The 13,631-nt window shown below is 44.1% G+C and overlaps 1 protein-coding gene across 3 annotated transcripts in view; it reads left to right on the forward strand.

Moving 5' to 3' along the window:
- Window positions 1-5,152: 5,152 nt before the first annotated feature.
- NETO2 (neuropilin and tolloid like 2) overlaps window positions 5,153-13,631 on the forward strand; it is a 61,063-nt gene continuing 52,584 nt past the window's right edge. For 2 of the 3 annotated variants that reach the window (XM_087420317.1, XM_087420316.1), the window contains exon 1: window positions 5,154-5,419. In XM_087420317.1, the coding sequence (XP_087276443.1) occupies window positions 5,386-5,419 (34 nt within the window). In that variant the 5' untranslated portion in view covers window positions 5,154-5,385. Of the gene's footprint in view, window positions 5,420-13,631 lie in introns of all 3 variants that reach the window. The other variant, XM_087420318.1, reaches the window with a different exon arrangement.

The following is a 13,631-nucleotide window of genomic DNA, read 5'->3' on the forward strand; positions in this document are numbered from 1 at the left end:
TCACTAAATTTCACCATCATTGTAGCCATATCTGCACATTGTAAAAAAAAAGCAGTGTGAGACCCCCATTTTACTTTACTTCAAACAGATTTTCTGTACATCAGTTTGGTTATGTGTAAATTCCTCTATCTTCCTTAGTTATATCTCTGTATTAGTCTGCTGGGGCCGCCATAACAAAATACCATAGACTGAGGGGCTTAAGCAACATTTATTTCCTCACGTTCTGGAGGCTGGAGGTCCCAAATCAAGGCTCCAGCCGACTCCATTCCTGGTGAGAGCGCTCCTCCTGGCCTGCAAACTGCGGCCTTCTCACTCTGTCCTCACAGGCCATTTCCTCCACGCCTGCGCTCTCGGTGTCTCTTCCTAGGACACTAATCCTATCAGATCAGGGCCCACCCTTATGGCTTCATTCAACCTTAGAGGCCCCATCTCCAAATACAGTCATGCTGGGGTTTAGGACGTCAACAAACAAATTTTGAGAGAACACAACATTCAGTCCATAACAATCTCTAAACACAACAATCTGCCTTCCTAGGCTATGATTTAATAAAATGTTAGAGCTCCCAAACTCAAGCAAAAAAGAGAGACAACATGGGGCCGGCCCGTGGCTTAGTGGTTAAGTGCGAGCGCTCCGCTGCTGGCGGCCCAGGTTCGGATCCCGGGCGCACACCGACACACCGCTTCTCCGGCCATGCTGAGGCCGTGTCCCACATACAGCAACTAGATGGATGTGCAGCTATGACATACAACTATCTACTGGGGCTTTGGGGGGGGGAAATAAATAATAAAATCTTAAAAAAAAAAAAAGATCACACTCCCTGATTTCAAAATATACTACAAAGCTATAGTAACCAAAACAGCATGGTACTGGCACAAAAACAGACACACAGATCAATGGAATAGAATCCAAAGCCCAGAAATAAACCCACACATCTATGGACAGCTAATCTTTGACAAAGGAGCCAAGAACATACAATGGGGAAAAGAAAGTCTCTTCAACAAATGGTGTTGGGAAAACTGGACAGCCACGTGCAAAAAAATGAAAGTAGACCCTTACCTTACACCATGCACAAAAATTAACTCCAAATGGATTAAAGACTTGAATGTAAGACCTGAAACTATGAAACTTCTAGAAGAAAACATAGGCAGTACGCTCTTCCACATCGGTCTTAGCAACATCTTTTCAAACACCACGTCTGACCGGGCAAGAGAAACAATAGAAAAAATAAACAAATGGGACTACATCAAACTAAAAAGCTTCTGCACAGCAAAGGAAACCATCAACAAAACGAAAAGACAACCTAACAATTGGGAGAAGATATTTGCAAACCATACATCTGATAAGGGCTTAATCTCCAAAATATATAAAGAACTCATGCATCTCAACAACAAAAAAACTACCAACCCAATTAAAAAATGGGCAAAAGACCTGAACAGACATTTCTCCAAAGAAGATATACAGATGGCCAACAGACACATGAAAAGATGTTCAAAATCACTAACTATCAGGGAAATGCAAATCAAAACTACAATGAGATATCACCTCACGCCCGTCAGAATGGCTATAATTAACAAGACAGGAAACAACATGTGTTGGAGAGGATGTGGAGAGAAGGGAACTCTCATACACTGCTGGTGGGAGTGCAAACTGCTCCAGCCACTATGGAAAACAGTATGGAGATTCCTCAAAAAATCAAGGATAGAACTACCATATGATCCAGCTATTCCACTGTTGGGTATTTATCCAAAGAACTTGAAAACACCAATTTGCAAAGGTACATGGACCCCTGTGGTCAGTGCAGGGTTATTCACAATAGCCAAGACTTGGAAGCAACCTAAGTGCCCATCAAGGGACGAATGGATAAAGAAGCTGTGGTATATATACACAATGGAATACTACTCAGCCATAAGAAACGATGAAATCCAGGCATTTGTGATAACATGGATGGACATTGAGGGTATAATGCAAAGTGAAATAAGTCAGAGGGAGAAGGTCAAATACCGTATGATTTCCTTCATTAAGTAGTAGATAATAACAACAATAAAGAAACACATAGGGACAGAGATTGGATTGGTGGTTACCAGAGGGGAAGGGGGGAGGGAGGAGGGTGAAAGGGATAATTCGGTACATGTGTGTGGTGATGGGTTGTAATTGGTATTTTGGTGGTGAACATGATGTAGTCCATGCAGAAATTGAAGTACAATGATGTACACCTGAAATTTTTACAATGTTATAAACCAATGTTACTGCAATAAACAAAAAATTTATATAAAAAAATAATAAAAATAAAAAAATAAAAAAAAGAGACTACAAAAATCTGCTCAGTACATAAGCACTGAGATAAAACGCTGCTTTTTTAAATGATTCATTCTTTTTTTAATACATTTTTTTAGTATTTTTTAAAAATAATTTTATTTATTTATTTATTCTCCCCCCAAAGCCCCAGTAGATAGTTGTGTGTCATAGTTGCACATCCTTCTAGTTGCTGTATGTAGGACGCGGCCTCAGCATGGCCGGAGAAGCGGTGCGTCAGTGCGCGCCCGGGATCCGAACCCGGGCAGCCAGCAGCAGAGCGCGCGCACTCAACTGCTAAGCCACGGGGCCGGCCCTAATGATTCATTCTAACAGTAAGTCAATCTCACACACCATTCTAGTGCTACAGGGGCCTTGGTCAGAGAAAACCAAATTTAAACTACAGGAATGACTCTGCGGAGTCAGAGAGACCATACTAATGCCTGGAAGACCAGGTAGGATGCAATGAAAGCAGAGTCCTCAATCACCTGGGAACTGGCAGGTAATCTGGGAACAGACTGGGAGCTACTGGGGGGTCTTCCGGGGAAATAATAATTCAAATACAGAGCTCCCCAGCTGAGAGATTTGCAAACTGCTTTCCTTTTGATTTAGTTAACATATGGCCACACAGTAGTCTCAGCTATGATCTGTGCTTCAACACATTCCTTGAAAAATCTACCACAGACAATTACACCAGTACATCCGAAAGATAGGTGTCTTAAAAGGGAGCCACAAAATGAACATTCCCAATCTACTCCTTGGGAATCTACTCCCCAGCCAACACACTAGAGGAGAAAGGACTTTTTAGGTTTCATCAAAATGGCACTACCAATAAGAGCTACCAGGCTAAACAAAAAAGTGCTGCATATATCCTCTTTAAACTACTACTCTAACCACTCCCCTTTTATTATATCCTCAACTCCACCACCAGATTCATCTTCCCAGAACTCCATCCTCCACTATTAAAATTGTGCCTGTGGCCTCCTGAATTGCGTACAGACTCCTCTGCCTAGCATCCATCAAGGACCTCCACAGTCAAAGCCCACTATCTGCAAGCTTCTTTAACTGCTACCCAACGCAACATCTGCCCCAAGTGCCACGCTCACCCTGCTCGTTGCCTGCCGGCAAGCTCTCCTGCCTTGTCTCCTCTCCACCTGCCATCCATAGCCTTCCCTTCTTTGCTTCACCTCCTCACAAAGCACTCTCTGACGACACCACACACACTGATTCTTCAAGTCAACACCCGCGCTTTAGGAAGCTATAATGTTCCAGAAGCTGAGCTGGCTCCTTCCTCCCAATCCTTTTTGTCCACCATTGCCTGTGACTTAGATTTAATACTCTTATTATTACTGTCCAGTCTCCCAGTATGTCACTTTATTGTATTTGTGGAAATTCTCTTGAATGTTTTATTTCCTAGTTGCTTCTTTTGTGCAATCTCGATTCAACTGTAGGCGATTTGTCCTTAGGAACTCAAACATACGCCTCTTTTATATGTCCCACTGTGCATGGTAAAGGGCGTTATTGATATTGACGTTAAAGACGTTTTCACTTGTAGACCTTGTGAACACTCGCTTTCGTGCCTTTCTTGAAGGGATATAAGGACAGGGAGAAGAGCTTGACCTCCCTGGAAGAGTTTTTTCGGTTGCCTGACATTGTCCCTAACTATAACTTGTTAGGAAAATCTTTATGGCGGTCCTACTACAGATCAGGCACAGGCATCAAGCTTCTATCTGCCACGGCAGGGCCGTGACCGCGCAGCTGCCAGCACCTAGCACTGTTTTCTGCACGGTAACAAGCGCGTGTCGAGCGAATACACCAGCGTAGCCTCGCTGCCCTCAAGCGGCTTCCCTTTTGATGGCGGGGGTAAACGGCGTACAGGTGAGGAACACACACACACGCAGGTGAGCAAGGTCACTTCGGGGCGTCATCACGACTACCGAGAAGATAAAACAGGATCGTGAAGACCGCATACGAGCAGGAGTCTGCAGTTTGGAGCGTTTCATCGGCGGAGTCCGGCGGCCGCCTCAGCACGGCTCAGCGGCTGAGGGGCAGTCTCCGCAGGACGAGCTCCCGGCGTCACAGCCCTGCTCCCTCGCTCGCTGCTGGCTCCGGACAAGCCACTTCACCGTCCTGGCCTCGCTGTTCCCGTCCTCTGTCGGTACCTACCGCAGGCGGCGAGTCTGAGGGTCACACGAGGTGACAGGTCAAGTGCTCGGTACTGCGCGTGGCGGCCCGGGCAGCGGTCCGTCAGCGTGAGTGACCGTTCCCGTCGGGCAGGTGGAAACCTCGGGCCCCCGTGCTCCGAGCCCTGCCCAGGTCAAGTGGTCGAGAGGGCTGAGCTGGCCAGACTTTTGACCTTGACCTGAGGTCCCAGGAGGCCGAGGATCCCGGCCCCCTGTCCGTCAGCGAGGGCGGACGGAGGCGGGCGGGCGAGGGCGACGGGCCCGGCGTTTCCCTCAGGCGGGAGCCTCAGGAGCTCGGACCCGCAGGAGCTCGGACCCGCTGGCCCGCGCCCCGCGGCGGCGGCAAAGGGCCCGGCTCTCCCCGGGCCGGCCTCTCGGAGCGGCGGTTCGGGGCCGAGCGGGGCCGGTCAGCGGCGCCCGGCCCTCCTGGCCCCGCCCCCGCCCAACGGTCGCGGGCGGGCACCGCCTCCCCGGGGCGCGAGGCCGCGGGCTAGCTCAGCCTGCGATTGGCTGGGAGGGCGAGGGGCGCGGGCGGGCGGGGGCGGCGCAGGCGCGGAGGGGGCGCCAGCACGCGGCGCTCGCGCTCCCCCCTTAAATGAGCCGGGCGCCTGCCCGCCGCTCCAGTGGGTCCCGCGCGCTGCCAGCCTCGTGTCAGCGCGGCTGGGCTGCGGGCCGGTCGATGGGACGCGGCGCCGCGGAGCGGAAGGCGGCGCCCGTCGGGGGGCTCGGGCCGCGCGGGAGGCCGCCGGGGGGCGCGGGCATGGCGGGCCGCAGGACCTGAGCGCTGCCCGCGGGGAGGCAGCCGGGTGGCCGGCGATGGGGACGGAGCGGAGCTGCCATCGCGCCGGGCCGTGAGCGCCGCCTCCTCGCCCGCCCCGGCCCCTCGCGGAGCGCCGGCCGCCCGGGAACATGGCCCTGGAGCAGCTGTGCCCGGCCCTCAAAGGTAAGCGCGCGGGCCGCGGACGGCGCCCCCTGCGGGCCGAGCCCGGCGTCTCGAGCCCCTGCCCGGCGGGGCCCGGCGCGCCTTTGTCTGGTGCGGGCGGACGGCGGAGCCTCGCGGTGCCAGCCGGCCGCGGGGGCCGGGGCCGGGCCCTCGCGCCTCCTCCTCAGCATCGCGCACATCGCGTCGCGAAGTTGTGGGGTCGTGGCGGGGGAGCGAGGCTGGTCTCGCAGCGTTCGGTGGCGGAAAGTCAGTCCACGCCGACAGTGAGAGCCGCGGCCGGGGCGGCGCCGGTCCCCGAGAAGCCCCGCGGAGGCGGGCGGAACGGCCGGTCCACCTTTTGCGGCCGCGGGCTGCGGCACCACTGCGGCCGGCCCGGCCCGGCCCGGCGCTCCCGGACCTCGGGGCGCCCTGCGCCGGCGATTCTTGTACTGGGAGGTCACACAGTCGGCTTGCCGAGTGCACAGAGTCCAAATGTGTCAACTACAGCGGCTGTGCATCTTCCAGGAGGTGTTATTTTAGATTAAAATTTATATACATCGATCAGTAAGGTGTTCAAAGTTGCTTCTGAAAGTCGCCCTGAAGAAATGGTTTTTTCAGTCCTCAGAGGACAACAGCACCGCCGATAAAGGGCTCCGCTTTCCCCCTACTGATTTGAATTCAAAACTGAATTGCTGCATATTTGTCATGTTATTAAGTATTTTTTCTTGTATAGGGGAAGGAGTTAAGGCATTGCACTGGCAGTGTCATGTGTCGCTTGTCATTGTGTCTTGATCTTTGTACAGTGACAAATGTTGGTGTTTTCCCCCCGCCGTAGTAACACTTGTTTCAAATTTGTTTTATTAGAAAATTCAGTATAATTTTACTTTTAATTGGACAAATTATCAGTTCTCCAGATATTCCTAAATTCATAGTTGAGATTCCAGCAATTTAAAATGTTTAACTGCCCAATTGCACACTTATGTATACAGTTTGTACTGAGGTAACCTAGGACTTTGTAGCTGCTATTTCCCAGTCCCCCCATAAATTCTTAGTGATTCCCTCATTATACTGTATTAAAATTTAAAACTCTGAAATTAATTTCGTAGTTTTTCCTATCTGTAACTTTAGTTTATATAGCCATTCTTTGAAAATTAAGGTTTTGTTTTCCTCTTTCAAAATAAACCATATACACAGTGGGATTTTTCTTAGTGCTCCTTCTCCGGATTTTTTCCGTTGTTCTGATTGTCGTGGGGTTGTCAGCATCATAACGACAGTTCACCCGCGTAGCCCCCTGGGGAGAAGTCCCGTAGATCTGTCGTACAGCTTTTCCTGCAGAACTCGACGACGCTGAGCCGGGTAGGACGCAATCGCCCATGCTCCTCGAACGGTGGACGGATTCGCAGCCCTCTGCCTTCGCCTTTGTCGTTGGTGCACACTGCCCTCTCTGGCCGCCGCGGTGAGGCATGTGGTGGTTGCACTTGCAGGAAAGGATTCTGTGGTGATGGCCGAACTGCAGCGGCAACAATGTAGTAACTGGCTTTTTTGTTTTCTTAGTGTTACCCAACCTACACAGTTTTTACATGCTGGAATATTTTTAAAGCTCAAACTAAATTGTTATTGTTGTTTGTAGCCTGCCTTAGAGAGAAAGCAAGCTAAGTCTTTTAAGTTTATGTGTATGTGCCTGTAAATATGGGGAATTGGTCTGTAATGATTCAAGAAATTAACAAAAGTTGATTCTGAGAAGGGAATCTGGAAAACTGAAAGAGGAGAATGAAGGGAAGACTTACATTTCACTGCACACCCATTTGTATCACTTGATTTTTTTTAACCAAATGCTTGTGTTACCTATACAAAAATTGACATTTTTAAGTTTAAAAAATTACCTTTTAAAAAATATTGGCTCTTCCCTGTGCTGCCATTCATTGCGTGCCCCACGGCATGAAAAACAATCCCTTAAGTATCCTGGAAGGTGAATTGCTTCAACATCAAAGAGGTTCTTATGGGAAGCAGTCATTTATCATTTACATAATTGTAGATATTACCTACCAAAAGCCTTGTTTGGAATATTACAGTCAGTTTCTACTAAAACAAATCAGCCATAAGAGTCTGAGATTTTAAGTAGGAAGTACTTTTCTTTAAGATGCTATTGATTCTTTTTGTTTTACTTCCAGCAGGGAGAACAAAAGGACAACTCTACTAGGCTTTTTAACCCTTCATATATTGTTAAAACAATAATTCACTTTTAATTATTTATGATAACTCTAGGTCTTATAAAATTTGACTTACCTTTTATCACAGTTAAATAAGCATCATAGTCACGCGAAAATATTATTTTAGGATTATAAACCTATGTTTTTACTGTTCTTATTCATTCTGCTGCTGGCTTCAGGAGACTCCTATTAGACTCAGTTACATTTAAATCTGTATAAACTGTGGTTAAGTTTATGGTATAATGAAGCATAAAGCTCTCCTGGCGCTATATGCTAAAAATCTTATCTGAGACTGACAAATATTGATTCCTGTCCTTCATTCTTATGTCTCATCCAAGTAAGTAAACTACACGGAAATAAGTACTGTACTGAAAAGCTGTCCTTTTAATAGTGTAGTTTTTAAACACAGACTTGTTAAAAATGAACTTTTTGGCTTTTTCCCCTAGGAGTTGGAGAAAATGTTTTAATGCTGACAATTGAAAAGTCTGATAAAACGGTGCTTTTATTGTAGTAAATCCTCAACTAGAATCCACTTTACGTTTTGAAACCAAACTCACATTTTGGGAAAAACATGCAGTCCTGAAATACACACCCATGTACATTACAAAACAAGTTCAAATCAAAGCTACTTTCAGTCCTTTTGGGAATAAGATAAATAAAAGACTATAAATAAAGTTCCTATCTAAAATTTTAAAACAACAGTCCAAGTTCTGCTCTTGGTTACTGCCTATTCAGCACAAGTCTCCTATCATTTTTAAATTTATGCTCCTGCATAATAATTGATATTTAAAAAAATGTGTCCCTGAGGCACTTTGAGATCCCAATAATTACGGTCTTTGAGTTGGAAAGGGGAATCCTAAGAGTTGATCTAACCTGTGGTTTCCAAACCTTTCTTAACAGCAGAACTCCCTCAAAGGAACCCTCATGAGGGGATACTGAAAAAAAAAACAAAAACAACAGATAAGAGCCAGATTGCTCTAATTGCTGAGGGGGCTCGCCTTGTCAGTCGCTCCTCAGAGTGGTCACGAAAAACTGAACACTTTTTAATGTATCTGTTATATCACTCACAAAATTACAGAGTGTGCTAAGCTGAAAGTTCAATTCTTCCTAGTCAAAATGACATTAAAACATGTTGGTTTAAATATGCCTAGAGTGATATATTGAAAATTACAGCACTAGTGGGTGAGAGGATATCACATACTCTTCAAAATGTGACCTGGCTGTGTTCCAATTTGATGGTTGTTGCGGTGGATGTCTAAGGAAGACTCCTGTAACCAGAGCATACAAAACTGCCAACTCAGGGGCATTTGGCTAACAAGGAGGTTGTCACATCCTGCAGGAGAGAGAAAGTACTTCTACAGTTACTCTTTCTTATAAAAGTGATTGGCACTGTGATTAGCATCCGTAGGCTGAAGTGATCCCAAAGGTCACCAAGATCCATCTGCTTTCTTAGCTAATAAGTAAAATTGAGTTTGATTAAATTTAGGTAGTTTTTTGTTCTTAGGAACATAGTTTATAGAAAACAAGTTACTGCTACCTCAAGTGGTATGTAGACTCGAATGGAACTCCATTCTGCTTTCACTACAGAAAATAGTAAGGAGCAGGGAGACCAGTAACGTGGTTGTTACATTCTGGCATCTACCAGTAACGTGGTTGTTACATTCTGGCATCTCATGATAGATTGAGCAAACCTTATGTTTACCACTTAGACGCTTAAAGCAGGAAGGCTTAGAAAGAGGCGTGCTTAATTAGTAACAAAGGTAAATTGAGCCAGCTTAAGAAAAGTGAGAGTAGTGGCTGGGTGTCTGAATTGAAAATAACCTTTTCCTGTCCCCTGATTTATGCGCAAATAAAAAGAAGCTGGGTCATATGTGTGGCTACTGTTAACCAAGATGTGTGCTTGTTAATTTGTTAGTGCAGGGCTCTCTGTACTATACGGTGTGCTTACAAAAAAGATAAAATCGGCATCATGCTTAGTCACTTCAGGGATTCATCTGGTTTTTATTGAGTGCTGTTGTGGGCAGGCAATCTTCTAGTCCCTAGAGATGCATCAGTGAATCAGACAGACAAGGCCCCCCTTTCTAGTAGGAAGAGACAGATAATAAACAAGCAAGAAAATACCAGGTAATATAAACAAGCAAGAAAATACCAGGTAATATAAGTAATAATTAAAGTATTATTTATATAATAAAACAGGATGAAGGAGAAGGTGTGAACTTCTTTAGAAGTTGGGGAAGCCTCAGAGGACCTGAACGACAGGAAGGAACAGCCATGCAGAGAGATGCTAGGCAGAAGGAATAGCTAGTCCCTAAGGCAGGAATTAACTGGGTGTGTTGCAGTAATGACAAGAAGGCCTTGTGTAGCCATAGAGAGCAATTGGAAGGTCAGAGAAGTGGCGGGTGCCGGATCACATCGGACCTCTGCAGTCAGAGTAAGGAGTACAGATTTCTTCTAAATGTAATGAGACTCTCGGAAGATTTTATGAAAAGCTGTGATGTGATCTGATTTATGTTTTGAAAGGATCACTGGCTGCTGAGTACAGAACAGACTATAGAGGACTGGCAAAAGCAGTCAGTTATCTCCCAATATCCATTTTACCCTTCAGCAATTCTTTGAATCACCCAAAATAAAGACTAGATTTTCCAGCTTTCTTTAAGGTTAGGTGTGGCCATATGACTAAATAAATCTGGCCGGTTAGATATGTGTGCACCTTTGTGGAAGTGGTGGTGTTTTTGTTGTTGAATTAAAATTTTTATTTTGAGGTTATTGTCGATTTGGGGCAAGTGTTTTTAAAGGAAGAAAGAATGTCCTATGTCATTTCTTCATTCTTGCTGACTCTAATGCATACCTGGTAGTTGTAATGAAGATATAATGGCTGGCACTCCAGCATCCATGTTGGACCATAAAATGACCTTGGAAACGAAAGTCATACACAACTGAACAATAAGGTAGGAGAAACTTAGGTCTCTAGTGATGATAAACCCTTCGTTCTAGCCGTTGATAGTTTTCTTACTGCCACAGTTAGCCTGACAGAGCAATATACTCTATCTTGTTTAAACTGTTAGTTTAGATTTTTCTATTACTTGTGCCAAACCTAATGCTAACATCATAGGAGTGTGCAAAATCAGTGAAAGAAACAAAACCAGATGGAGATAGAGAGCTGTTGAATAGTCACAGGAGTAAAAAGTCTGAATGTATCAGATAAAGTTAATCTTGAAAGAAAAAGCGGGTTTTAAACTGAATTTTGTAGAGGCAGAGGGAGGTCCATGCAAGTGCAGATGTTCAGAAACAAGTATTTGTAGGGGCATCATAAGAATAGGTAGTAAAGCATTCACCAACATTTCCGAAACCAACTCGTCGCCTCCTGTTTGCCCAGCCTCTACCCTGCCACATCCATCTTGGCCAGAGGAGGAAGCAGGCAGCCTCTTGCTGTTTCTTGCAGTGTACTGTCATTCTCCTTTTGCAGTGGTCCTCAGGCCAGCAGCTAGCATCACTAGGGAACTTGTGAAAATGCAAGTTCTCAAGCGCCTACTGGATCAAAATCTCTGGAAGTAAACTACCCCGCAAAGTCTATGTGTTCATAAGCCCTCTGGTGATTATGATGTACACTGAAGTTTGATCATCACTGTCCCGGGGATTCAGGTCCCAAACCTGCAAGTGCTATTTGTACATTTTTAAGCCTTGATATATGTTGCCATAATAACCTCCAAAAAGCCATGCCAGTTTACAGTCCACTGGCAGTATATGTCGGTTTCCTATATCTTGACCAACACTAGAATCTGCATTTTTTTTTCATATTAGTAAGGCTGAATTTCTGTGTTGTTTTGTTTTCTGGCACATTTTTCTGATGGCATAATCTTTTCTTCCCGGTTTATAGTTTTTATTTATGTTTCTTTATGTGTTTATTTATGTTTAGTAAATGAACGTGTTCTCCATCCAAAAATATATACATAATTCGCCTTTTTTTTTTTTCCAATCTGGTATTTATTTTTCTTTTTAGCTTGAAATAGGGATCTACTTTCCCCCCCAAGTAATGAACAAGTTATCCCAGAACCATTTATTAAAACTATCCTTTCACCGAGAGTTTCAAGTACCACTTATATCATAATAGAATTTAGGATATATATGTCTGTTTCTGAGCTTTTCCTTTACTTCCATTTTCTTATCTGTAAGCTCCTTAAGAATAAGGACCATGTCTGCTTCGCTCATTGCTGTATCCCCAAGGACCAACTCACTGCCTGTAACACAGTGGGTGCTGGATATGTTTTCCTTGGCCAATATAGAAAAATCTTCAAGATGAACATCAGAAACATTTTAAGTCCCCCCCAAAACTAAGATTTTGATTAAAGTATCATTAAATGTATGACATATTGGGAAGAATTGTTACCTTTACATTGTTTTACTATCCGGTACGTGTTACTTCTCCATCATATTAAATTTATTTACTTATTTATTTTAGTCTTACTCTCTTCCCTTAATAGGTGTAATAATTTTCCAAGTAATTCTCTTGGGACTCCTAGGTTTTAAATAACATTATCTATACATAATAATTTAGTCTCCTTTCCAGTATTTAGCGCATTGGCCAGAATTTCCCCTATTAAGTAACAGTGAAAAGAATAAACCTGATCTTGATTTTTACAATGGAAAGTAGGGCCTTTACACTAGAAGGCTTGGGGACAAGACTCGGTGTAGGCTAATGTGACGGTGATTCAGGATAAAAGGAGCAGCTTTGGGGATTTGTATTTAACACCTTGAAGAGTACCTGTCTTTATATTTTAAGCCTTCATTTTTAAGTTAGGTCTGTATACAGGTTGTCACAAGGCGTAGACTGGACTCCAGAACCAGAAGTGATAGCATAAATGGTGGGCAGGCACTGCCTTTCTCAAGCATCAAGTCACAAGCGGTTCTCTGCATAACCAAACTGTGTAGTTATGGTGTTCAGAATTTTTATTTTGGCGTGGGTTTCTACCTTAAAGAATTAATGCCTTCCAGGGTACATTGTCTTTGAATTCAAAGTATGTGAGATGTCTGGGTTTGAGAGATTATTGATTGTTTTGGTAAGAGAAAGAAGGGAATGGTGGCACGTAGATGGGGACTAGAGACAGAACAGAGCACCACAGCACTGCTTTAGGGACTACATGACTTCAGTGTTGGGCATTAATGGATTTTGTTTTAATATCTCAGTCTGATTATAACAAGCGATTTACAAAGATCCTGTCATACAACTTGGAGGAAACCATGTTTATTATGATATAGTTGTGACTGTTAATCGTCCTAAATTCTGTATCACCAACGACTGTATCACTGCATATTTCTGTCCCTAATTGTTGTGCAGATTTGCCCAATTTATAAATAAATATCATTTTTATATTCAGTGGCACAGCTCATTTGGTTGATTGAGTTGTGAATAATTTTTTTAAACATTTGGGAAAAAAGAAAATTGTGAGCAGCCCTCTAAATAAAGTAGAAAAGAATAATAGGTTTATTTGGTGTTGTAATTTTATTTTTAATATGATTGTTCTACCTTAGTTGTATATTCTGTGCAGGTTTCATAAATAAGATATTTGTACAACCAAAGTTTCATTGGTCATTATAGAATTTTCATGGCACAGTCCATCTTTTTGCTCTAGTTTTACTATTGTTCTCCTGGTTTCAGTTTTTTTGATCTCTTACTTGTCCTGTGTGCCTGGCTTTGTGTTACTTGTTTACATACAGTGAATTATAAACGTGAGAACTGGTAAGTTGTTATGCCTGTGATTCAGGAGGAAAGGTAACACTGAGCACAAAATTTTGACCAGTTGTGTATCATCTGCATGGTATGCCTTGGGAAATAGTGTCCTCTTACAAGATAAATTGATACAAATGGATGTTATTTGCTGAATTGACGGTTGTCTAATATTACCCTAGGTTTTCTTTTTGATCCTAAATCTTCTGTTTTTAAAAATATATATTTTAACATTCCATTCCTCTAACTCTGATCCAGTGCAAAGATGTGAAGAGTTTGAAAGGGTTGTTCCTACATA

This window comes from Ceratotherium simum, chromosome 30, assembly GCF_057802395.1.
Source record: "Ceratotherium simum simum isolate JZ-2026a chromosome 30, ASM5780239v1, whole genome shotgun sequence".
NCBI classification, from domain to species: Eukaryota; Metazoa; Chordata; class Mammalia; order Perissodactyla; family Rhinocerotidae; genus Ceratotherium; species Ceratotherium simum.